This window comes from Ursus americanus, chromosome 19 (genome assembly GCF_024610735.1).
Source record: "Ursus americanus isolate L20-20 chromosome 19, mUrsAme1.1.p, whole genome shotgun sequence".
NCBI lineage: Eukaryota > Metazoa > Chordata > Mammalia > Carnivora > Ursidae > Ursus > Ursus americanus.
This window is the reverse complement of record NC_142145.1, coordinates 39135311-39161282: the sequence shown is the minus strand read 5'-3', so window position 1 is coordinate 39161282 and position 25972 is coordinate 39135311. Positions and strand designations below refer to the sequence as shown.

Below are 25972 nucleotides of genomic sequence, written 5' to 3'. Positions count from 1 at the left end.
GATAGACATTTACTGAGAGCTGGTTCTTTGTTAAACCAGTACATTCCACCTCTTGTTTTCTCCAGTCCTTCCCAATCCCCTTGATGTAGGCACCATTAACTCTTTCACTGAAGAGGAACTAGAAACTTCTCCAATCACCCACCAGGTAGTAAGGACAGGGTTTGAACACAGGGCTGTCTGACCCAAAGCTCATGCTTTTTCCTCTACACCATGCTACTCTTATCTACCTCTGGGAGACCTCAGCTTGTCTTCCACTTGGGGCAGGAGGAGGCCTGGAGATCCTGGAACAACTTCACAGTAACATGTGACTGCCCACCGAGATGTTCCCTGCAAGAGCAGAGCATAACAAATCTCACTCACGAATAAGAGAAATCTTTAAGGTAAATAGAGATGCAAACACCCAAAGTTCACAGCCACAATGATGCCCCAGCAAGACAGCACTGAAGGAGCATCTGCTCTGTCTTTTCTGAGGAGCGTGTGCTGAGTACCTCTCACTCCCTGTTCCCTGCTGATCCAGCCACTCCAGCCCTAGAGGCAGGAGGAAGCTGGGACGAGACCAGTTTTCCTGAGCTCAAATGGTGAGACATGCCTCTTTTTGTGCATACATCATTTTCTTTAAATGCTTTCACTTCCCTAGTTGCCCCCTGCGGACTTGAAATTGCAACCCTTACACATTCACGTCCAGATTATCCTTCTCAAAGGAAATCAAGCATTGTCGAAATCCCCAGATAAACCATGTTTTTATACTGCCTTCCCAGAAAGTTCAAGCTCTAAATTGAAAGAACAAGCAAAATGAAGTTGATGGCTTTGAATATCAAATCTCAGCGTAGACTCCAACCAAACGCGGTACCAGGGCTCTGAGAATGTCCCCTGTTCCCCAGCTCCCAGCTGCTCCCAACTGCCAAGCCCGTTCCTCTTCAGAAAGTCGCTGCCTGTGCAGACAGCCCCAGAAGAAGCAAGGAAGCCACTTTCGAGCAAGAGCAGCCCCCTCCCATGAGCCCAGCTCGGAGGAGACTGGCCACCTTGGAGGTTTAGGTCTTAATCTCTGATTTGTCACTAACAGCTGCACAGGGGGAAGCATCTAGCACAACTGCGGGGCAAAAGCAGGAAGTAAGCAGCAAGAGAAAGCCAGAGTGGGTTCAGAGCAACTGTGCCTGAGGGTCCTAAATCCTGCGCAGTGAGCCTGAGGACTTTAGACTCCGAATGGTCTACAGGACCCTTCTTCCCAGGATCCCATCTTGATCGGCCTCCCAGCTAAGGGTAGGGCATACTGGGGCTGACTCAGTATGCCCTTTTGTGGAAGAGTGACCCTCCTCATTCTCTGCCAGGAGTACTAGAAGCCACAAAACAGAGACGCCAAACTAGCAGGATGGACGAAATGGGGGCATAAGGGAAGAGGGGAGAGCTAGGAGGGGAACGTTGAGAAGGCGAAGAGGTGGTCTAGAGAGGCCAAGGGTCAGGAAATTCCCCCTCTCAATCCTCTGTCTTTTCTGGATCTTCAGATCTTCTCTTTTACTCCAGCCCCCACCAAAAAGCTTTCCTTCACAGTCTTCTTCAATCCCGCAACCCAGCATCGGCACCTCTCCTTTTCCCGGTGTGAACTACCGGCCGAGTCCTTTATACCTGCTTCTGGTTTCCAGTGTGTGGACCTGGCTCCTAACACACTCTGCTGGCAAGAGGTTTTAGATGCTTGAGAGCAAGGCGATGCTTGACTTCATCTCCAGCTTTGCTGCAAGATCAGCATCATTCACTGAACTCCCTCCGCCTGCACACTGTCCTGGACGGGGGGCATTAGCAGAAGAAACCTGGAGAGTCCCCCCTTTAGGACCACTCACCGTGGGCCTCATAGATGGGGCAAAGGACCTGCCAATCCTTGGCACAAACTACTAAAGGTGATTGAAGTTGTTATGTCATCCAGAAATGGGTTACCATTTGTCAAAAAAAACACATGCACATTTGATTTATAAAACACAAAGTCCTTTCAAGGCAATGCTGCCTTCTTATTAACCTTTCGTCATAGATAATTTTTTTAAATAGAGGTTCAGGTGCAAGAAATTTTTTTACATGAAAAGAAAAAAAGAATTTCTATGTCATATTAGAAAAGGTTCTAATCACCGAACCACACGCCAAATGCTGATATTTCTCTCCAGTCGGTCAGGTAATATTCTGCTAACTGCCGCCCAGGGTCCCCATTCCCCATTTCTGAGCTCAACCTGCTGCAGAGTCAGTTCCTTTGAATGGGTATTTTTTGAGCCTGCCAAACAGAAGCCTCTGAAATCACAGAAGCTCAAAGCCTAGGACAAAGTTTAAATGCTACTGATGCAACTGTCACCCTTGGCCTATTTGCTGGGAGCCTCGATCTTAAGCAATATGATTTAAGAGTTCTATTTTAGCTTACAATAAACAGCAAGGCCCGGTTCCAACCGCTGTCCCTCCGCAATGCTGACCATTCAGAGTTCTATCTTTGCGTGGCTGGGAGGAGGAGGCCATCACGTCTCATCATATTTCCCGCATTAACAGAGACTGCAGCGCTCCTCCTCCTTGATTCGCTATCTTTATTTCCACGGAATACCTGCAGCGACAGCCATGCAGCGTAGTGAGCCTCACTGAAATAAACAGACACCGCCTGAACGCCCTGGTAACTACTTACATCTCTACATGTGTCGTAATCCAAAAGGCCACTACCGAGTTCGCTAATACTCCACGTTCTGACAGGACTTCCGTATTTGATGATGACAGGGATGGCATTCAGGGCCAAAATGAAATGGATCTGAAACTGGGTTTCGATAGAGTGATTCCTATCCAAAGAGCTGGGCCCTGGAAATGGACAGCCACAGGCTTGCAACTTCCTTTGTAGAGTATCCACGACAAACAGAGCCAAAGATTAAATTGCTTAAACAAAAGATAAGGCAAACATGCCGGTCTCCCCATCCACCTCTACCCACTAGACCAACATCGTGAATGACTGTGCATCCATGACTGCGCTGTGCTTCTTGTCCCCTGGTGCATTCAATCCTCCCTATTCTCATCGCTGTTTAGGGGGGAAGGACGTTAAGCCTCTCGGACTGTGTCAGCAAACCCAGGTGAGACAGTTAGGGTGCAGCAAAGTTGATGCAAACCAAGATTCCCTCACACCAAAGCCCATGCATTCCCCCTCTGCTCGGCTGCCTCGCAAGACAAAGACTTGTTTGCCCAGCAGCCCCCATAGCCACGGTGGGTGTGGACAGATCTAAGTACGGCCCTGGTCCAGGAAAGTGGGGAGATAGCTGGAAGGCTTTAAAAAAGTGGTGGCACCAAAAATTCAGACTGCCTCCTTCACACAAAAGTTCTGCTGAGTTTTTCATCAATATTCCCTCCCCCAGCACGGCCAACAAAGAGATTTAAAAATCAACTATGAGCAGGCATGTCCCACTTATTCATAGTTGTAACCGTCTTTAAAAATGGGCAGTGAGGGCACCTGGGTGGCTCAGTCAGTGAAGCATCTGCCGTCAGCTCAGGTCATGACCCTGGGGTCCTGGGATCAAGTCCCGCATCAGGCTCCCTGCTCAGCAGGCAGTCTGCTTCTCCCTCTCCCTCTGCTGCTCCTCCTGCTTGTGCTCTCTCGCTCTCTGTCAAATAAATAAATAAAATCTTTAAAAAAAAATAATAAAAAATAAATAAAAATGGGCAGTGAGTCGATAGATGGCATGTCGACAGGCCTTGAGGTCTCCAGGTAGAAGCTTAGTGAGTGAGGGACTCTGGGGGACGGGCGTGATGCCAGATGGGGCAGCTTACCTGTCTCAGCCGGCTTCAGCCCCACAGCACCCGCAGGAATGGGGATAAGAGATTGCAAATGCTGGGGGCCAGCTGTGCTGTTGGGAAAACTGCCGATCCAAACCCACCAGTGCCAGCCGACTTATCTTCATGAAGACTTTGGAGCGGGTCTCAGAACTAAACAGTGGGAAAAAGGCCAACTGGGGTTATACGTGACTCCAATAAAGCTATGGATATATTCATTTTGTTTTTTTATGCAGACATTTGTCCCAACTGAAGAATTATAGTGTTGGCATGAATATGCATTAAAAAAATAGAAGCTGAGTTGTGTTCCAAGGGAATTGTATTGACTATACAGGCAGCTAATGACATGGTTTACTTCTCTAGAAGAATCAGCACTCATTTTCAGAGTGACCTTGTAGTTTAAACTCTTTAAATTGAGAACACAATGAACGAGCTCCTCTGCTGAATTCATAAGTAACTAAAACACAGCAGCAAGCAGCACTAAGCCACTATCTGGGTAATTCTGTTGCCTGTTGAAATCTGGGTTGATCATTGTTCATGCATCAGTCTCCCTAAGCTACTAATATCTGCAAATAGTTCCTTCTATACCAGTGTAAGGGACCCTGACTCAACAGAACCCACATGTCGTAGATCATTCGCTTAACCTCTCTCAACACAGAACTTTGGCAAAGAGGTTCTTATTTGCCTCATGAACACCTGGCCAAGCGGATTTGTTTCTGAACAAGGTTGGAGGTCATTAGAGACCACAGGCACCTGGTCACCGGCCAGCCTAGCCCTTTTAATGTATCCAACCAGCCCTGAAACTCTCCCCTGTTAACACCTTGAGAATTTGTGTTGTTCTCTTTGTGGTGTTCAAAGAGCCATAGAGTACTAGGACTCCAATTTGTGCTCAGCTGACTCAAAAATTTTATCTTACAAAGAAAAAAACCTGAAGTCTGGAAAGGTGAAGGAACTTGGCCAAGGTTACCCACCTAGGTGGTGGCAGAGCTGTTAAAGAAACTGGACTCTGGACTCCAAGGCCCAACCTCACTCCTTAACATGAGTTATATCAAAATACAGAGCACACTAAAACTACCTGGAGATCTTGTCAAAACAGATGGTTTTCTGATTCAGTATGTTTGGGTGACTCTCTAAAATTTACATTCTAACAAGTTCCCAGGGAATGCTGACCCTCTTGGTCTGGGGCCAAACGCTTTAGGAAACACTGATCCAGGATGTGTGGTAGGGAAGAAGTTCCTCCTCTGACCCCAAAGACACAAGAGATTTCTCTAACAGCTCAGAATAAAGCAGTTTGTTCCCATTTCCAAACCTGTTCTGAGTTAAGTAAAAATCGAGGTGAAATTGTCTTCTTGAGTGCGTGTTCTAGAAGCAATCCAACATCAAGGGAGCAGCAAGTCCTGCCGAATCATAGTAAAGAAGTTTTGAATTTGAGTCCATCATCAAAGATGAAGAAAATGAGTCCTCAGACAAATACAGAAGCCAAATAGAGGTCCATGGAATATCCCTTGGGTGAAGATGGGCCCCGGCAAGTAGGCAGGGAAACAAAGGTACGGGGTCAGGGGATGCAACCAGGAGCGCAGGAGCTCAGACTCAGCCTGGCTCCGTCTGGCACGTGCAACCTAGAACATAGGCAAATGGCAGTTAGACTGTTTGGCCAAGATCAGAAATGCCACAAGTCAGTTATAGAGGGCAATGCAAGTGTTGAGTCACTGAGACAGAAAGCAAAACCTAGCTGCAGCTGGAAGTGACCTCGTCCGTTTATGGAATCATTCGAGAAGTGTTTATTAGGCATATCCCGTGTGCCGCGTCCTGCACGAGGGACTGTGGGTGCAAAGAGTAAGAAGACATTGCCTCTTCTTTCAAGGCACTATTGTTTCTGGACAGAGAAACTGAGTAACAACAAGCCTGAAGAATGTCATAAATGTTCAAGAGAGGTAGAAAGTACCTCCCAAGAAAGAAATAAACTTCTGCCTGGGAAAAACCTCTGTTTCAGGCTTTTCTTGCTTTTATCACTGACTGAATGTTAGTTGACCCCGGAGTTCCATTCTCGATCCTCTCATTGTTAATGGCTCTCAGTGACCTCCAAATGCTGGAATCCAACCCGAATGCTCCTGACTCTGACTCTCCAGCCCCATGCTGATTCCCACCCCCACCAAGCCCCATCTCCCAGGCTTTTCCCAGCCACCATCTGGACATGGACGCCTGGCTCTCAACCCCTGAAACTCAACATGTCCCAAACTAGATTCACTTTCTTTCATATTTCTGGCTGTAAGGGCAAATAATTTGATTATCTAAATAGCCTCCCAGGCTAAAGTACTCCAGTCATCCTTGACTCTTTCTTCTCACTCGCCTTCCATTGCTAATGGCACCAGAATCTCTTAATACTACCTTCATAACTGTCTTTCATCTGGCTTTTTCTCTCTGTGACCATGGCCTTCACCAGCACTTTGCAAGGCTCCCAAAGCTCCTTCTTCTCTGAAAACGTCTGCCTCAAGCCTCACCCTCCACACAAGGTTGTCTTTCACACACTAAAAAGCCTCTGGGAGCTTTGTTTGCCCCTCGGGCAGTTAGAGTGGGCAGGAGAGTGGACAAGGGTGGGGGAGAAAGGCATAGGGTGGCAGGTCACAGGAACCGTTCAGTGCTCAGCTGGTGTTTGAGGAACCACAGCAATAAATGAAGATGGAGAAGCGCTAAGACGCAGCCATCTCTGAATGCCACGCAGAGGACGTTGGACTTTATTGGGCTGGCCATGGGGAGCGAGAGAAAGCTGTTGAAGAGAGAGGTGATGTAATCAGAGGTGTGCATTAAGAAGATGAGTTTGGCAGGAGCTTGTAGAACAGATTCCGTGGAAAATGGATGAGCAGTGATGTTGCTGCAGAGCCATCTGAGTAGGGCGAAACTTGAACTGTCGCTTTGCCCTCTGCCTTTAGATATGCAAATGCTCTCGTTCCATAAATAAGACCTTCGGTTTACTACACTGCTATTTTTATTCACTGCCTTATGTCTTTTCTGTCAGAGAGACACTCTCTAATCTTCTTAAGTTCTAAAATGGAAAATCATTTTTACCCTCCATCTTCCTCAACACCCTGTCCCTCTGGTAGCCTCCTGTTTAACTCTGTCTGTTGAACAGTGTCCCTTCCTTGGAAACCAGTGACACCACACCAGCCTGATTACTATCGTAACATTGTAGGAGGTCAGTTCTCCACGTGAAGCCCAGCTGGTCTTCTTCCTCAGGGGCATTACCTGGGTGGATTTGCCAATTCACGTGGGCCAACCAATGTCCAAAGTCAACTGTGGGAGCTTGGAACCACTGTTTCATCTAAAATCTCAGAGATGGGACTTTTGGTGACCAAGCTCACAGATGCTGAAGCATAAATAAACATTTCGGTGTAGTGATATTCCGTAACAAACCCAACGGTCTCACAGGTCAGGATGGCAACATGTCTTCTGTCTCCATGGGAAGTCTCCAGAGCACTCTTCTTTACCCTGGGGAAAGTCCCGTCTGTAAAACTACAAATCTTCCATCCAAACAGCCAACATGACAATTTCCTTCCACGACTAACCAATCCCAGGGATGACTGCCATTCTCTTTTTCCATGTATGCCAGTGGATCCCATTAGATTACAGCCAAGTGGTGCTGGGCTGGGGCTCATTCTGTCTTTTTGCCCGGGTCCTTAACCTCATTGTGCCGAAAATTAAATATAGAGGATTATAAAGGAAGTCAATGACATCGAAATGATACCTGTGACCAATGACCAGTGAGCATTCACATGGACCTCCTAGTGACAATGAGCTCACTGACCTCATGAGGCAGAGTGTTCCAGGCTCACTATAATTGAACACCTTCTGAAGGTGAGCCAAGGGGTCCCATCACAGTGGGAGATACCAAAATCATATATTTAAAGTTGCATATAATTTAGTTATTAAGAGTATGTATTTGCCCATTTGACGGGCAACAGCATCGTTCTAAAGATTTTCAAAAATTATCAGGAAGGTTTACGTTCTCGCTTATAAATAAAACTCAGACTTCTCAGGAAAGCACTAAAGAGCTTGCACAGTCCAACTCCGAGCTGTGTTTTGGCTCCTCTGCTTAGGCTTATACAGTCCACATCCATACAGTAGACTCCGCTCTGCTCTGCATCCTCAGGCCCTACCTGATACTCTTCCACTTCTTCACTTTGGCTCACTCTGGTTTCCGTGGCGCTCTGTCCCAACAGCTCAGTGCCCAGACCACCTCCTTATCCTTCACAAAGTAGGCTCCAAGGGCCCAATAAAATCAGCAAGAGCGACAACAAATATAACCAAACACTTAGAACTAGGTCTCAATGGCTGAAATTCGCAATCCATGTGTAACAAATGGAGGATACAGGATGTATAGGGATGATCCCCTCTGCCCTTGGAGTTGCCAGGTAGGGCTTGGGGAGCCCCGGTCAGTAGGCTCATCACCTCCAAATGGAGCAGACTTTTCCATTTACCCTAAGTGCTATTACAGATCTTATCATTCTTTTTTTTTCCTAAGGATTTTATTTATTTATTTGACAGAGAAAGAGAGAGAGCACAAGCAGGGGGAGCAGCAGAGAGAGAGGGAGAAGCAGGCTCCCGCTGAACAAGGAGCCTGATGCGGGACTTGATCCCAGGACCCTAGGATCATGACTTGAGCCGAAGGCAGACGCCCAACCAACTGAGCCACCCAGGTGCCCCAGATCTTATATTCCTACAGGAATGGAAAATTGGGGGAAGAACAGCATCCAGAATCGTCTTCAGTCCAGACCCCATCAGACTTCAGGCTCTGGAATTCCAGCTACCCCTCCTGACCTGCTTGCTCTGTTATCCCCATTACTATTCTCATTCCTGGTCTTAACCTCTCTGTCTAGCCCTTTAAAACTGAGGCTTCCATCAAATTCTATGCTCGGTTCCTAATCCTGGATTTCGGATTTTCCTCTATTCCATGTACCACAGTGTGCATTCCACTGACTTCTTCTGCCCCATCCAGCATCTACCCCTCAAATGCTCCCTTACTTGTATGGGACACAAATCGCACGCACTGCTCCTTTTCTCCTACCTAGGTTGTATTTCTCGTTGATGATAAAACTTAAATCTCACTTCTTTTATTTTTTTAAAGATTTTTTTATTTATTTGAGAGAAAGAGAGCACGAGCAGGTGGGGGAGGAGCAGAAGGAGAAGCAGACTCCCTGCGGAGCAGAAAGCCTGTTGCGGGGTCGGTCCCAGGACCTGGGATCATGACCTGAGCCAAAGGTAGACACTTCACCGACTGAGCCACCCAGGCACCCCTTAAATCTCACTTCTTATAGAAGCTTTCCATGAGCCTGAAAGTGACTTCCTCCTTCTCTGAATAAATTGCCTACTTCATCACCTGTTTCCCATTGAATGGCAAATATATTTTCTTAATAACTGAGTTATAAGCAACTTCGAGGGGGTGCCTCGGTGGTTCATTCAGTTAAACATCTGACTCCAGCTCAGGTGGTAATCTCAGGGTCCTGGAATCAAGCCCCGTGTCACGTCCATTTCCTCACTCAGTGGGGAGTCTGTCTCTCTGCCCCTCCCCCACTAATATTGTCTCTCTCTCTCTCAAATAAAATATTTTAAAAAATTAAAAAATAAAAATAAATTATAAGCAACTTTGAAACCTATGCTTCTGGATATTTCTCAGGGTGATGGCTAGCACACGGCACACAGTCAGAAAATGCTCAATAGTTGCTTGTTTTTTAATCAGTTGATGAACAGAAGCTATCCCTTTATTAGTCATATTTCCAAAACTGAAAGATACATAAAAGTCACCAAAATATGGATCCTGAGCCATGGATCCTGGATGATGGCTCTAAACTGATTCTACAGGTGATAATGGTAAAGAGATAAAATCAATTGAATAAATCTCTTTTCATTCTAGCTTGTACAATGGACCCAAACCCCAGGGCAGTCTCTTGGTGAACTGAGCTAAGCTCTCAGCCAATCACAAAGACATGTTTGGAGAAAACAGTAGTCTGTTCCATACTATCTTTTCATCAGGCCATACCCTGATTCTTGCTTATGTTTCACAGGATATGGCCACATAGCCCCATCTAAGGGGCAGGCAACCTCAGGCCTGTTTTGCCACACCAGCTGCATGAAAGCTACAGAGAAAAACAGAAATACGAAGAAAACCTGCCAACTAGATAAGAGCCTGGTATCTCCTCTCCTGTCTATACCTCTTTCCATCATAAGTAGGGCTGGGTGAACTCTGAGTGGCTCTAGAAACTAAAACTCTAACTTCATCTAATAATTACCTATGGATAAAATCCTTAACAAATGTGCGATTGCTGAGACAGATGTGAACGTGGACCCAGGCATGGGTGTCTTGACTTTGAATCATCAGAGCTACTGGCATAAAGTAAATTAAAGTCTCCCAGATAGCGACAGGGTCAGTTCTAGAACTTGGTGTGGGGCCATGGTTGCTGCTTTCAATGATACAGTCCCCAGATACGGCAGCATGCAGGATAAGAGCTATGGAAGATTCTTATACTGGGGAGTTCCCAACTGTTTTTCCCAACTAGGTCGGGCACTGAGATTCAACCATGAAACTAAAATTACAATTAATAAAAAATAAAATGTGGTCTAATTAACGTATCCTAGCTAATGTTAGCCTTTACCTGCGTGATCGTCCACATGGACAGTGAAAGAAGGGAAGACAAAGGAAAAGGCTTTTTCGTGGTTATTCAGCAATCCCGGAGGAAAGACATGCCAGATAGGGTAGACACAAGCATTTTGTGCACCAGAAAAGCATACTCTATGGTGAAGTAAGGAAACTTTTCTAGGCTCATCAGTACTTTGGATAAAATGTTTTCAAAAAATTGGTCAAGTTCCTTTGCTGTAATTCCTTGCTTACTCAGCAACCATCTGACTATTAATTAAATTGGTATTATGGTTTTAAAATGAGTCTTTTATGATTTGCTTACCTTTAATCAAACCCACGGGGCTTATTCACCTTGGAAGAGCTAACAAAATTGAATTCTCTACCCTGCAAAGATGCAAGGCACCGCCCCACCCCCACTCTTTCCGCGGAGACCCAGTCCAAGTACTTGGCCAGCCACCTCTCCACTCTGGCTAATCAGCTTACTTGCAGTAAAATTAATAAGCATTTCAGGGTCACCAGATCCCTGGCTAGCGGTTCACAGGCACCTTCAGAAACTAAATGAAGAAAAAGAGAGTTAATCTCTTGTACTTTAAAAATATTAATAAACAAGTTTGTTCATTATAAGGGAGAGAGCAGAAGAACCTTAAATTAAGAGCAGGCCTGAGCTGTCCATCAACCACTGCATAGTCTATCATAGGAGGAATGTCGTCATCAAATTGGTCTGTTTTACCTCAGTTAAACATCTACCCTATAGTCCCATGGTCAGAATGTGAGGAAAAACAGCGTAGGGTGAAGAGAAGACACATTTGTAGCATAAATGTCTCAACAATGCACATTTTGTTTTCTGGCAATGGATCCTTACTGCTGCTAATATTCGCCCTAGAGCACAGTTTCTACAGCAACCGCTTAGGACTCCAGGAATGTGGTGACTTTTGACCTTAACTCATCCCTCTTGGTGGATCCCCTGTAGCCATCTTTCTACAAGAGCTTTCACAAACTCAAACAAACACAGGAAAGGCAGGCCCTCTTATGTTAGGGTGCCTGTGTTTATCCGTGTGACCTTCAGTCATCCTCACAGACTGCCTCTCAGGCAGGAAACACTAGATTTTTCTTGTATTTATCATTGCCATTTTTTCCGACAAGTGTTCCTCTGACCGAGAATGCATTTCCGCTCCTCTTCTCTTTTTTCCTTCCTCCTTGCTCTTCTCTCACCTAAAAGGCACTGTAGCTCCTTCTCCTGCACTCTCTTACGTTCACTTTAGACCATCTCCATTTGATCTGTAGGTCTCTGCCAACATTTTTCTCTTCTTTTTATGTTAAAAATAACCTCTATCTCTGTAAATTTATCGTTGATTCAACAATCAGATGCACGCTGCTTGTTGTACTCTGCATGACTCCGCTTTCCCTCCACCTCCTTGTCTTGCTCAAATTCAAATTTTATTAATGATTTCCAGATCAATGACACTTCAGAAGGCAAAAGCAAGAAAGTGGCCAAGGACAAGGCTTGGAGGGCACACTAACACAGTGAATGACAGAATCAACTATTGAATGGTGTCAATAAGATGGAGGGGAAGATAGAACTAACAGGGTGAGATGATAAGACATAAACATAGGTTACCAGATTAGGTTAAAATTTATAAGTGATAACCACAGTGAGACAGCACCTCATACCTGATAGAAGGACGATCACCAAAAAGAAAAGACATAGTGTTTGCCAGAATGTGGAGAAAAGAGAGCCCTTGTACACTGTTAGTGGGAATGTAAATTGGTTTGGCTACTAAAGGAAATAGTACGGAGGTTTCTCAAAAAAATTAAAAATAGAATTACCATATGATCCAGCAATTCCATTTTTGGATACATATCTAAAGGAAATGAAAATCAGGTATCAAAGAGATATTCCCATGTTCACTGCAGCATTATTCACAATAGCCAACATATAGACACAACATAAATGTCTATCGCCAATTGACAAATGAATGGATAAATGAAATTAGTATGTAAATACACTGGATTATTATTCAGCCACAAGAAAGAAGGAAACCCTGCCATTTGTGACAGCATGGATGGAGCTAGAGGGCATTATGCTAAGCGAAATAAGCCAGAGAAAGACAAACACTACATTATATTACCTATATGTGGCATCTAAATTAAAAAGAAAAGAAAAAAAAAGTCAAACTCAGAAACAGAATGTAGAAAAGTGGTTGCCAGGGCTGGGAGGTGGGGGAAATAAGAGTTGATAAAAGTACAGATTTCAGCTACAAGTTGAATAAAGTCTAAGGACCTAATGTGAAACATGGGAACTTTAGTTGGTAACACTATACTATATAACTGAAATTTGCTAAGACAGTAGAACTTAAATGTTCTCTCACATAAAAAAGATAAAGGGCGCCCGGCTGGCTCAGTCAGGCATCTGACTTCGGCCCAGTCATGATCTCTGGGTCCTGGGGTGGAGCCCCTCATCAAACCCCACGTCCCGCTCCACGTTCAGCTTCTCCCTCTCTCTCTGCCCCTCCCCCCACTTGTGTGCACGCTTGTTTCTCTCTCTCTCAAATAAATAAAATCTTTTTTAAAAAAGGTAAATATGTGAGGTGATGGATGTTTTAATTAATTAGATGGTGGGAAATCCTTCCACGACGTATGCATGTATCAGATCACCACGGTATACACTTCAAATAGCTTACAATTTCTCGAGCATACCTCCATAAAGCTGAAAAACAGATAAAGTCAAATTTATAAATGATAAAAGCGTAGGGCGATGGATAATATATGGTGATTTTAGATCATTGTGACTAACAGGTCACAACGGGTAGTGTCATGATGAGGGGGGCGGTCATAGCTACTTCGGTACAAATGCTCTCAGGGTGCACCCTTGGCAGTGGAGCCCCTTTGTCAAGGGAAGTAACGGTCTCAATGCCCAGTGTGCTGGCCTGATCCCATCTGGGTCATGTGCCCCCATCAGAGCATCCCATTTGAAGAAAAACAGGAGCCAGTGGGAGTCTGACAGAGGGGGAAGTTCTAAGTGATAAGGGCTCCAGAAACTGTGTCTGAAGAGGAGTCGTTCAAGGAGGTGAGGATGTCTGTTTGGCAAAACAAAAGACAAAAACAAAAATAAAAAACTGAGCTGTTATTCACTATCTAAATGGCTGTTGGAAGGCCAGCAATGGCTAACCCAAGTTGCCAAGAGGCCAGGTAGAAACATAGATGAGACAAACACGGGCATGTCTCAAACAAGGGCACGTAAGGAAAGAACTAAGCTCGAGCCTGATTGGGCCACTAGAAATGTCACCTAGCCTCAGAGCTGGAGGGAGGCCTAGTGAGTTGTGATGTCTGAGAGTGAGAGCCCACTGTCATGTGTGAATGTGGGCCTAGAGCTGCCATCTTTTCTAATTTTTCAAGAGAAGCCAGAAACACAAATTTTTATGTAACGTGTCTCAACTTTTAATTTTAGCAACTATTTCAGAATATTTAAAGAAACATTCCACAGCCCATACATGTCTATCCTTGACACCAGAGCTTTTGTATCATCTCATATTAAAAGTTACTAGAAAGGTCCTTTAAAGTAAAATATTAGATATTTCTTTTTTTTTTAAAGATTTTATTTATTTATTTGACAGAGAGAGAGCACAAGCAGGGGGAGTGGCAAGCAGAGAGAGAGGGAGAAGCAGGTTTCCAGCAGAGCAAGGAGCCCGATGTGGGACTCGATCCCAGGACCCTGGGATCATGACCTGAGCCGAAGGCAGAGGATTAACCAACTGAGCCACCCAGGCGCCCTAGATATTTCTATTTTACAAATGCATAAGCATAACACATCTGGGTTACTAAATAGCTCACAGAAAGTCGTCCTGGAAATGGGGCAATAGAAGTAGGAATTGGATGATTCAGGTTTATCTGTCTCCAAACTCAAAACTCTTTCCAGCTCCACTTCAGAGTCGACTCTAAGGCTCTAAGATTCCATTTCTAGCTATGCTCAGAAACGGATTTGCTCATTGCTGCTTTCCTGTGATCACCCCACCCTCCCCAAGTCACTTGCACATTTCCATATTCCCAAAATGCCTCCCTGTCCTTCCACTACGCCCTGAAAGCCCTTCTCCTTCATGATCTCTTATCAGCTTTCTTTCAGCCTGATTCCGTCAGCTCTGGGAATGCCCTCCCAGCCCTCGCTGCTCCAAACTCGACCCATCCTTGACATGTATTTGTCCAAAATTGTTGTCTCTCTTCTGCATGTCTCTGTAAAGACAAACCTGTCTTAATGAATCAACGAGCAAAGCCACGTACACATACTTGCGCATTCATACACCTGAGTTGATACTTGATCAGTGAATCATGAAATAGTGATAATTTCTGGGTGTGTAAGTTGGGAGGAGGAAGAGAATATGCTGTCAACCATAACTTCCAGTTCTCACAGTCCTCTCCACTTCCTTCAAGAAATTTGGATTGTGATTCTTTTTTTAAATAAGCTCTAAGCCCAATATGGGGCCCAAACTCACAACCCCAAGATCAAGAGTTGCACACTCCACTGAGTCAGTCAGCTTCCCTGGATTATGATTCTTGAGGTTTAAAAGCCAGCTGGGTAGCCTTGTTCCTGCCCATCAACGCAGGAGAAACAGTAAGAATATCTGGTTTTCCAGAAACCTGGGCAACACAGTCGGTGAAGCAACTGACTCCCGGTTTCAGCTCAGGTCATGATCTCAGGGTCGTGGGATCGAGCCCCACGTTGGGCTCCCTGCTCAGCTGGGAGTCTGCTTGAGATTCTCTCCCCCTCCCTTTGCCCCTTCCACTCATGCTGTCTTGCTCTCTAAAATAAATAAATAAATAAACATTTTTAAAAGAAGGATATCTGGTTCTCTGTATTTTAGGCTTTTTAATGCCAGTTTGAAATATATCATTATTTCTTGGGTTGAGATGAACCTTGTCTGGGAAGAACACAAAAACCGGTGGAGAAATGGCTGAGTAAGCAAAGCTTCCAGATGAGTTTGTTTGGCTAAAACATAGGCTTTTTAAAATACAAGCACTGTCAAGGGTTTTTCCTCTTGACCGCCCCCCGCCCGACATATACCAAGTGATGTTTTCTAATGCACTGTATTTAACTCTGTGAGGCCGGACGTCGTTCCATGTGAAATAGAGTATTACAACTTGCGTCTAGCATCTAAAACGAAAGACAAAACATATAGAAAATGAAAAAAAATAAAACAAAAAACCACGCAGAGAAATCTGTAAGGGAGGGAAAAAAAAAATCCCAAGAATGCTGCTGCTGCCTCCAGCCAAGCAGGGGGAAGAATATGTTTGGTTTTGTGTGTTTTGTTTTGGTGATCTAGCCGGGCAATGACCTGTTACGCATAAGAATATTTCATAGAGCTAATGTTCCTACACTCTAATCTCTCTAGGCAAGGTTCATATTTGTGTGAGTTACTTATTCTCTCTTTGTTGACTAAGTCAATAATCAGAATCAGCAGGTTTGGAGTCAGTTGGCAGGGATCAGCAGCATGGCTTGGGAGAAGTGAGCATAAAAGCCCCAAGCTGGGGGCAGCCGCCACACAGGCCCTCGCGTTCCTGGCAGGATGGCTTCTCATCGTCTGCTCCTCCTTTGCCTCGCCGGACTGGTACTCGTGGCTGAGGCTGGCCCTGCGGTGAGTGTTCGATTCTGCGAAGTCCTTTTATACAGACCCTTAGGTCCACTAGGCAAAGAAGTGACTTCTCTCAGCTCTGCCAGCCGCCTTTTGTTACTAGGACAAGGGTACCCCGCGTGGGCTTTTAAATGTCATTGATTCAAACTTCAAAATGAGTCAAGCTCTGCAGAGCTCTGGGACCCTGGTGCACCCCGCTATTGCTTTGGTGCCCTGGGCCTGCAGGTCCTGGCTCCTCCGCTCCATTTCCTCAGATAGATGGTAGAAATAAAGACGTGATATTCGCGAAGCTACCAATATCACGTTTTCAGAAATGCATCCTTTTATAAAGTTTATTTCCCTTCAGCTAATCAAAATGTCTTTATTGATTAATTTTTGAAAGGCTTGGCAGACACCATTCTAGTCAAATACCGAATTCTTTAGTCCTCTAGAAGAATTAACTAATACTATTAAATGGGTCATCAAATAGTCTGGCATGACTTTACAACTAGTAAGTGGGAATGACTACAGCAACAGAGAACTAAAATGCTCTAGGGGGGAGAAACTAACTATTGGGTCCTATGGCACATTACATCTTTTCAGTAATTCCACTCAAATAGCGAGGCTTCACAAAGCAACTGCTCTCAGAGGGCCTATTTTCTCCCTTAAAATTCATTAGACACATCCCCGGTCGATCGCAGCATGTCCGGAGGCAGAAACCAGCCTTGCTCTGGGAGCACTCATGTCTCTGTTACACTGAGAAGGGGAGCTCATTAACTATCAACATGTATACTGCTGGAAATGCAATTGGCATGTACATCTTGCCTTGTTCCAGGTTTCTAACACCATCAAGGATAGATCCTTTCAGGGGCACCTGGGTGGTTCAGTTGCTTAAGTGTCTGCCTTTGGCTCCGGTCATGATCCCAGGGTCCTGGGATCAAGCCCTGTGTCAGGCTCTCTGCTCAGCTGGGCGTCTGCTTCTCCCCCTCCCCCTGCTCGAGCTAAATAAATAAATAAATAAATAAAACCTTAAAATAAGAAAAAGAATAGATCCTTTCACTCTTACCGGTTTTATTGACCTCTCACTGGTCTTCTCTATGCCCAGGGCTCTGGTGGATCCAAGTGTCCTCTGATGGTCAAGGTCCTAGACGCTGTCCGAGGCAGCCCTGCTGTCAACGTGGCCGTGAAAGTGTTCAAAAAGGCTGCTGATGAGAGCTGGGAGCCCTTCGCCTCCGGGTAAGCTACCCAACAAGCCCGGACCTGGGACCTCGTTCTAGCAGCTCATTCCCCTGCCGCTTGTAAGAGAGAGTGCCTCACACCATTCGCTGAAGAATCTTCAAGTAGATTGAGAATGCAGGCAGGGGTCAAGTAGGCCATGGGGAGGGTGCCCTCCTCTTGCTTTGCTTCTCCGGGAGCGCCCAGAAGGGACAGACGGGAAAGGAAAAAGGAGTCAGCTTCTCCTCTGTCTCTAGTAGCGGTCCACTGCGTTCTTGGGTCACAGACCACTCTAAGAAGGTAATGAAAACTGTGATCTCTGCGCCTAGGAAATCACACACACACACACACACACACACACGTATTAATCAATTTCAGGAGTGTCACAGATTCTCTGGTGCCCTTGCAAAACACTCAAGCTGAGTGTCCTTGGCTTGGAATTTTAGGCAAGAAGAACAATTTGTGTCAGTTTATTAATGAAAGGAAAGGACTTGAGGGACGGCACTGACAAGGCACGCGTCTGTAGTTTATCTGGATCCGCCAGAATCCAGAGCTGTGTCTAACCAGCGCTCGTGGAGCACCTGCCCCGCGCCAGGCTGGAGGCTGGTGCTCTCGGTAACAAAAGGACACAGACAAGAAAGACACGTAAGCAGAGCACGGCCACAGACCGATCACCCAATGTCAGGGGCAACAGTGACTTCTCACCTTCCTCGGCCACCGCACAATTTTCATAAAGTGTTTTCCCATCTCCCTTAGCACGAATTTCAAAGAAAATGCACATTAGCAAACCTAAACCAACTCACTGAACGAATGAGCAGCCAAGAAACCCTCAGCACCAAGCGATACTGCTAAGTGTTTACGTCTCCAGGAAGGAAAATTTCTGTGGGCTTTAACTGAATCTCAAGAACCGCATTACGATTCTTCACCCATCACTGGGAAGACCATTTGTGTTGGTGTGGTTTCAATTGAGTTTTTATTTGTGAATTCATTTGTGTTTATCTAAAATGCCAAGCACAATGTGGAAAGTACTTAAGAGAATATTCTAAGCAAGAGATAGAATGAACACCAAATATATTCAGATGTTCATGTGAATCCTCTCTTCTGACAAGACAAAAAAAAAAAAGGAAATTAAATATTTTCTTCCTAGAAAAGAAGAAAGGTGGAAAGGCAATTAGAGTTAGTAAAGACAATTTCCATTTTTATCTGTCAGTTTTTGAGGTCTAATGGAGGGCAATTCTAACATCAGCAATGGAGCTGGTACTGTATAGAAACAGAAGTTCCCTGGTTATTTTTTTAAAGAGAGTTGCCTCGTATTTGTTGTTAGCAAAGTGTTATTAAAAAGATTAAATATATACATAATTTCAGGTACAGGTTCCTCATTATACTTTGGCGTTCCCCCTGTGCGTTCAAGTGGTACCACCTCTGAAAGACACCCTCACATGCAGGGGGCGGGAAGGAGTAAGACCCTGGTGTCATGGGGACCGCAGAGTCCAAGCAGCTCATGCCCCCACTTCCAAGGGGTAGTTATGAACCTTCATCCAAACACCAACCCTGAATTGCACTGACTGTTTTTGAGATGAAACATTATACCTATACCTTCTGTTCTCCTAAGAAAAATCTAGAATAAGCTTTTTGAAATCTTTCTGACAAATTTCCTGTCAGTTAATTTCAGTAACTGGGATTTCACCTTTCCTTCCCTCTCCCTTTCTTAAATATGTATGTGTGTATATATCTATATCTATCTATATATTTCCCCCCACATATATGTATTATATATATGTGTACATATATATGTATTTCCCCCCACATATATGTATTATATATATGTGTACATATATATGTGTATCTCCCCCCACATATACGTAGTGTGTGTGTGTGTGTGTGTGTGTGTGTGTATGTGCGCGCGTGCACGAGCCTGTGGTGTCACCTTGCCATGGCATTCATTCCCCTAATGCCTAACTTAACCTGTAATTTGCACCTTCTAGGAAAACCAGTGAATTTGGCGAGCTCCATGGGCTCACAACGGCTGAGAAGTTTGTGGAAGGGGTATACAAGGTGGAATTAGACACCAAGTCGTACTGGAAGTCACTCGGCATTTCCCCGTTCCATGAATATGCAGAGGTGAGAGCGTAGAGACACGCACGTTGCTTTTTAGTATTTTCCTTGTTTTGTTGTTGTTAATCCCAGACAGCAAATTCAAGATGATAACGGCAACACAAGAGATAACACTGGTCGAGGATACACCACGTGCCAGACTGTTGTCTTTTCTATATTTAACCTACTCAATCCTCCTCCACAGACCATTGGGGCTGTTATTATTATCCTCATCTTACAAAGGAAGAATTTGAGGCACCGGGCAGTGAAATAACTTGCCCAGAGTCTAGTAAAGGGACGAGCAGAAATAATGACCAACAGGGCCCCAGCTGGGCTTAGCCTCAGGTGTGCCTTAGCCTTCTTCCTGTAAGAAGTCAGGCTAAAAACAATAATAATCAAGCCACATTGTAGGAACCTTCATATGATCCACGGCCCAGTCTTGGTGCCTCCTCCTTGTCTGTAATTCCTTAAGTCATTTAAAACAGATGGCTATCACAGAAAGAGAATCCAGACATGCTGGCCAGAGTCAAAGATCAAATAATTGCATCAAAAATAGCTCAGCATGAAAGGGAACCATCCTCTCTGGCTTAGTCATGGATGAGACTTTCAATTGACATCAAATGGTTCTTTTGGTAGACGGTGTTGCCAGAAAAACCGTGGGAGACTGGTCGACTTCTGGGGCTCACAAGTCATCCAGGGAGATGGGGGTCCTCATCTCCCAAGAAGCCTTTGGCTGCCCCGCCTCAGCGGCGTAGCAAGACAGAGAGACTAGTTTAGATGGTGCAGGGCTTGGAGGTGCCTACCACAAAACGCGTGCCCCTAGAGTCTCGGCCTGCACCCCAGAACACGGGATCAGGCTCCTTGGAACCCTTGTCTGCCCTGGGCTCAGCCTAACGAGAGGATTCACGGCCACACGGCCCACGATGTGTTGCTGCTCGTCGTTAGATGTTAGCTTCCTTGTCTGTCCTGACTCCCTTAGCACTCATTCAACTAACATTAGGAAAATAAAAGCCTTCTATGTGTCCAGCACTCTGCTAAATGCTAGAAATTCATACGTGAAAGCACACTGCTGCTCTGCACGTCCCGGGTCCCCCTCTGTGGCTGGTGCTGGGGGTCCAGCCGTGAGTTCCTCCCCCGCCAGCCTCTGCTGACCCAGGCCTCCCACACTTCTGCGTCAGCCACCTGCTCCCTCGCCTGTGACCCGGGCAGCCCTGTTTTACTCACCGAGAGGGTTAGGAAATTTCCTGCAGAACTAGTCGTCCTCTTCACTTGGTGGGACTGTGAGCGCAGACTATGCCATTTACAGTTTTGAGGAAAAATCAAGTGGAGCTGAAAGCCAAGGTCAGTGTCAGAAGCTTTCCCTGGGTGATTCCAGACGCTTGGCCTTTAAGGAATGCTTTTTTCTCCTTCAGGATTCCAAGGTGATTCCTCCCTCCTCTTGCCCTCATGCTGTTTTTATTTTCAGTATGGTTCAGTCAGTTTTTTTTTCCCCAAACAACCAAGGCTTCCTTCTGCCGTTTGAGGAAAAAACTCATTTATCCAGGATGTGTCCAAAGCTCAATCCAAGGCCTGTATACAAAATAAGTAAGATTAAAGGCCTCCTCGCTGCCCCCCATCTCTCTCCTGAGCCAGCTTCCTGCCTACTTGTCTCACTCTGGCATCTAGACTCCCCCGGTGCCTGGGTCTCAGAAGCTCTGCTAACCCTGCCTGAAGTACATGACCACCTGGAACAACACTTTGGTCAGCAATCTGTCCAATCAGGAAGCTCGAATGAGCTCCAACCCAGGTGTGTCTATTTCAAAATTCCCACGTGACCCCGCACACTCTGCTGTGGTAACGAGAACCCCATACTGCTTTTACTCCATATTTCATTGCTTCTTACACACATAAACACATACTTGCTCTTCGTGTTAAAAACTGCAAAGGAATAGAGGGAGAAAAATCTCTGGGTTTGGAGACAGAAGCCTTAATTTCTAACCTGGCTCTGTCCTGTATCAACTTGGGCCAAACCCTAACTCAGAGGTCTGGTTTACTTACTTATCTCTAAAATGGGAAGAATATTCCCTGTCAGTTCTACAATTCCAGGTCTCTGGTGTGCGGTGAGGATGGCAGTCCCCGTTCTTCGGTCCTCAGATGACTGAATGCCAGTTACTGCCTCTCCTCCTCCTTTTCCTAAAACCAAGAAAATGGACAAGAACACTTAGGCTTTCTGTGATTTCCCTCAGTCAGGCTAGCACCACCCTGATTTTTAGTGTGAATTTGCAAAAAACAAACACAGGCAAGAGAGAGAGAGACCTGGTTACCCAGGCGGTAGGAATGAAATCTTGTTCCAAGGGCTGCATCAGTCTCCCATGAAGTCTTCTTACTGGCATATTTGGATTTTTGCTTTTTGTTCAATCTGTTCCAGAAAAAGAAACCATAAGATAAAATGAATTAACTTGGCACTGGACGTCCAGTGGTCTCCCTCTCGGTGACTCATCTTTCTAGGCTCTGATAGAAACGGACCCTGTCTATGCTCTCTCTTAGGTGGTGTTCACAGCGAACGACTCTGGCTTCCGCCACTACACCATCGCGGCCCTGCTCAGCCCCTACTCCTACTCCACCACAGCCCTCGTCAGCAGCCCCAAAGAATGAGGGACGCCTCCCTGGGTGGATTTGAAGCTGAAAGGACGGGATTTTGTGTAACCAGTAGTATTCCATTTTTATTAAAGCAGTGTTTTCACTTTATAAGCTATGCTAGAAACTCGGGCAGAGACAATAAAATGTTCCTATTAAAGCACTTCTCATTTCATTTGAGCTCACTTTTTTATTCCCTTGTTGTCCTCTCAAAGAAAAAAAAATTTGAATTTTAGAGAGAAGCAAAGGAACTCAAAGAAGTCTCTGGCTGAATTCTGGAGGGAAGTCCCAATTTCCAATGTCTTTCGAGCTGAGCACGTATTTGACGTGGTCCACGGCCATTAAAAACACACATTCTGAGAAAGAGAAAGCTTTTGTTTCCTCTAACCTTCGCTGACTAGCAAAAGACAAATTCTGAGGACCCACTTCTTTATTCTGTGCATTCCCTTTAAGCGCTTTCCTGATTTTGAGAGCAGTGCCCAGCTGTGCCGGGACAGACCTGCAGTGACTCAAGGTCTCTAATCCGGTTCTGACCAACGGCAGCCCACAGTCAGCTGACTAGAGGATGTAATCAGAGAACCCTCACACCCCGATTCACTTAGACTCATCCAAAATTCATGTACTGAGAAACCCTACATGCCAAGTGCTATTTTAGGCGCCCTGAACATAAAGAATGAGATCTAGTGTCTGCATTTCAAGAGCTCACAGACTTTGGAGAAGATGACGATGTCAATGTGATTTCACCGAGGCTGGGGTACAAGGCTCAGCGAGGGGAGGAAAGAGGGCGTAGCAAACAGCCGGGAGAAGTCAGACAGGGACACTGAATAAATTTCACTTCTGAATCTTGGCGGTTTACCAGCTAGAAAAGGGAGGAGTTATTCTAGGTCGAGAGAGCAGAGATTGCAAGGCCCACACAAAGTGAAACGACGCGGTAAATGGAGGGAACAGATGGAGATTGAGGATGTTGACGGGTGGGAGGTAGTAAGGTGGGCTAGGTTGTGCTGCCGTAATGACAATCCCAATCTCCGAGGTTCACAAAACCACAGTTTCTTTCTCCCTCGCGCCAAGTCCGGTGAAAGAATTCTTCGTCTGCTGACCCCCAGAGTGGCTTTCCTCCAAATGGTAACTCAGGGCCCAGATTTGTTTATTTTGTGGCTTGAAGGGACACCCAGTCGGCAGACTGGGGGAAGAGACAAAGTATGATCTTCTTCCCCCCTGTGCTGCAGTGAGACCCATGATTCTCACTGACATTTCCCCAGCTAGAATTTGTCGCATGGTCTCCCTTAGACACAACGAGTGGTATAGTTCCAGACAATATGGACCCAAGCTGGGAAACTCGTCACAGGTGTCCCCCATGTGGCTGGGGCAGAGATAGTTACTTCTGGGGCACAATCTCCAACCAGGGTTCCCCAGGACAACCTGGGTCTGACCCAAGGTTTAGGCCTAAACATACCTAAGCAGTCATTCCATTTTCTGCCAAATTGAAAGCTAAAATCTTGCCATGCTCTAGCTGGCCGTGTAGAAAGAGGAAGAAATTTGAAGAAAGTGGAGTGTAGGTTTTTAACATGTATTCATTAAGCTTTGCCCCAAATCCATGTGGTAAAATCAATGCCTCTAATTCTGTTAACAAGGTTAGCAAGTCCTTTTTCCGTGTATATTAGGCCAATCCACATCAAACTGACATTTTTATAGATTAAATGGTCAAATATTGGCAATTTTATAAGAATCAATCTAATACTTAACAATGACTGTATTGGTCACTGACCTGCCTATTAATAAAATGCTACATTTCAATTTGGCCGCTGTTAAATAGCTATGGATTTTTATAGCCCAAGCAGATTGAAAATATGCCATATATGTATCTGAATTGAATTTAACTTTTTAATGTTCCTGCCTCATTTCTTTTTGGCATCAACAAATTGAATCTTGTCCATTGAAATCAACTCAATTTGACTTCCAGTTTAACGTTCAGCCTTCTCCTTCCTTTCTGAATGTCATCTATCTTCTGGAAGCTATGTAGCATCTTGGCATAAAGCAGAATGTGTTGCCTGGTCCCTGAGAGTCCTCTGTCCCTGCTGCCTCCACTGAAATGATTCTTTCTCCCTTTGCTCTTTGTTATGTGTTAGTATCTTGGCTTATGCCTTTCACGGCCACAGTTACAGGTTGAATTGTGTCCCCTAAAAAGGTATGTTGAAGTCCTAACACCCAGTACCTGTGAATGTGACCTTATTTGGAAACAGAGTCTGCAGACGTAATTAGTAGAGATGAAGTCAGTAGGGTGGGCCTTAAGCCAACATGACTGGTGTCCTTACAAGAGGAAAATTCAGACACAGATAACACAGGGAGAAGGCCATGTGGTGACAGAGGCAGAGACTGGACTAACAACCAGCCGTGAGCCAAGGACACCTAGGATTAATAGCCATCAACAGAAGTCTTCTCCCCTACGAGTTTTGGAAGGAGTGTGGCCCAGCTGACACCTTGATTTTAGAATTCTAAACTCCAGAACTGTGAGACCACAAATTTCTGTTATTTTAAGCCACTCACTTAACAACCCTGGGAAACTAATGTAGCCTCCTATGGTATTCTTCCAAATTGTATCCTGGGCTTGTAGTCACTGAAGTATGTCATTCTGAAAGTCAAAATTTACACGTAATATTTCTTTAGATTTCTTTTCTTCCCTAGTGACGCTGAACATACTGTCTTGTGCTTATTGGCCATTCGAGCCTCTTGTGAACTGCACGTCCACATCGTTTACCGTATGACGCAGGGGGTCTGTCTATTCAGTATTGGTTTATTAAAGCCCTGTGTATTTGAAAGATATTACAAGTTGTATTTGAAAAGTAGATGTGGTGGACAGAGGACTAGTTATCTAAGCTGTAGAAAAGCACATTAGCTGAGATATCTTCACGGAGGTTGGTGTGATCATTGCAAAAAGGAGGGCGGGAACTGGGTCGTCACACGCAGAGAGATGAAAAATCATGGGGGGATAATTGGATGGGTAAGTTCAGGTTACAAAATCACCGAATGCTAGGTTTCAGGAGTCTTTTTGGGATAAGAAAGCTGAGCTATAGAAGGTTAAGTAATTTGCCCAAAGCCACACAGAGAGCTGTGCAAAGCCCTGAAAGGCAGAGAGAGAGATTTGCCACAGTAGTCCGTGGGTTCCTGATTATTCAGATGGTGAGGAGCTGCTCACCCGAACCCTTGAAATAGCAATGAGCGCTAATAAGAAAATCCCGCCAAAAATGCACAAAAGCAACAATATGTGCTTCATCTCAACCTTGGTGGCCTCCCATCAGCCCTCCTCTCTTTCCCATAAAAATACCCAAGAAATAAGAGTATCTTAATTAATTCCATTCATGGCCTTTCCCACTAATCAGAAACACACACATCTCTTACTTCCCTAAAACAAAAGGGTCTTCATCATGTTGTATCAATTTCCCAATAACCTCAGGAATAAGGATGTGGCCGAAGATTTCACCCTGGGATAGATAAATGAGAGGAGGAGCACCACGATGATTCACTCTATGTGTCAAATTGGTCAGGCTACAGTACCCAGTCTTTGGTCAAACACCATTCTAGGCGTTGCTGTGAAGGTATTTTTTGATGTGATTAACATTTTTTCCCTCCATCTTTATTGGGATGTAATTGACACATAACATTGTGTAAGTTTAAATGTAAAACATGGTGATTTTTTTAAAGATTTTATTTATTTATTTTGACAGAGAAAGAGGCAGCGAGAGAGGGAACACAAGCAGGGGGAGTGGGAGAGGGAGAAGCAGGCTTCCGGCTGAGCAGGGAGCCTGATGCAGGGCTTGATCCCAGAACGCTAGGATCATGACCTGAGCCAAAGGCAGATGCTTAATGACTGAGCCACCCAGGCGCCCCATAAAACATGGTGATTTGATAAACATATATATTGTAAAAAGATTCCACAATAAGGTTAGTTAACACATTCCTCACTTCACATGGTCACCTCTTGTGTGCGTGTGTGTGGTGAGAACTTTCAAAATTTACTCTCTTAACAACTCTCCAGTAT

General features: G+C 45.1%; 1 protein-coding gene across 1 annotated transcript; it reads left to right on the top strand.

Moving 5' to 3' along the window:
- The first annotated feature begins 15928 nt into the window (after positions 1-15928).
- Positions 15929-22099, top strand: TTR (transthyretin). The gene is made up of 4 exons (XM_045781944.2): positions 15929-16035; positions 17117-17247; positions 19212-19347; positions 21847-22099. Exons 1-4 carry the CDS (start codon positions 15967-15969, stop codon positions 21952-21954), a joined length of 444 nt encoding a protein of 147 aa, XP_045637900.1. The 5' UTR covers positions 15929-15966; the 3' UTR covers positions 21955-22099.
- The last annotated feature ends 3873 nt before the right edge of the window (positions 22100-25972 follow it).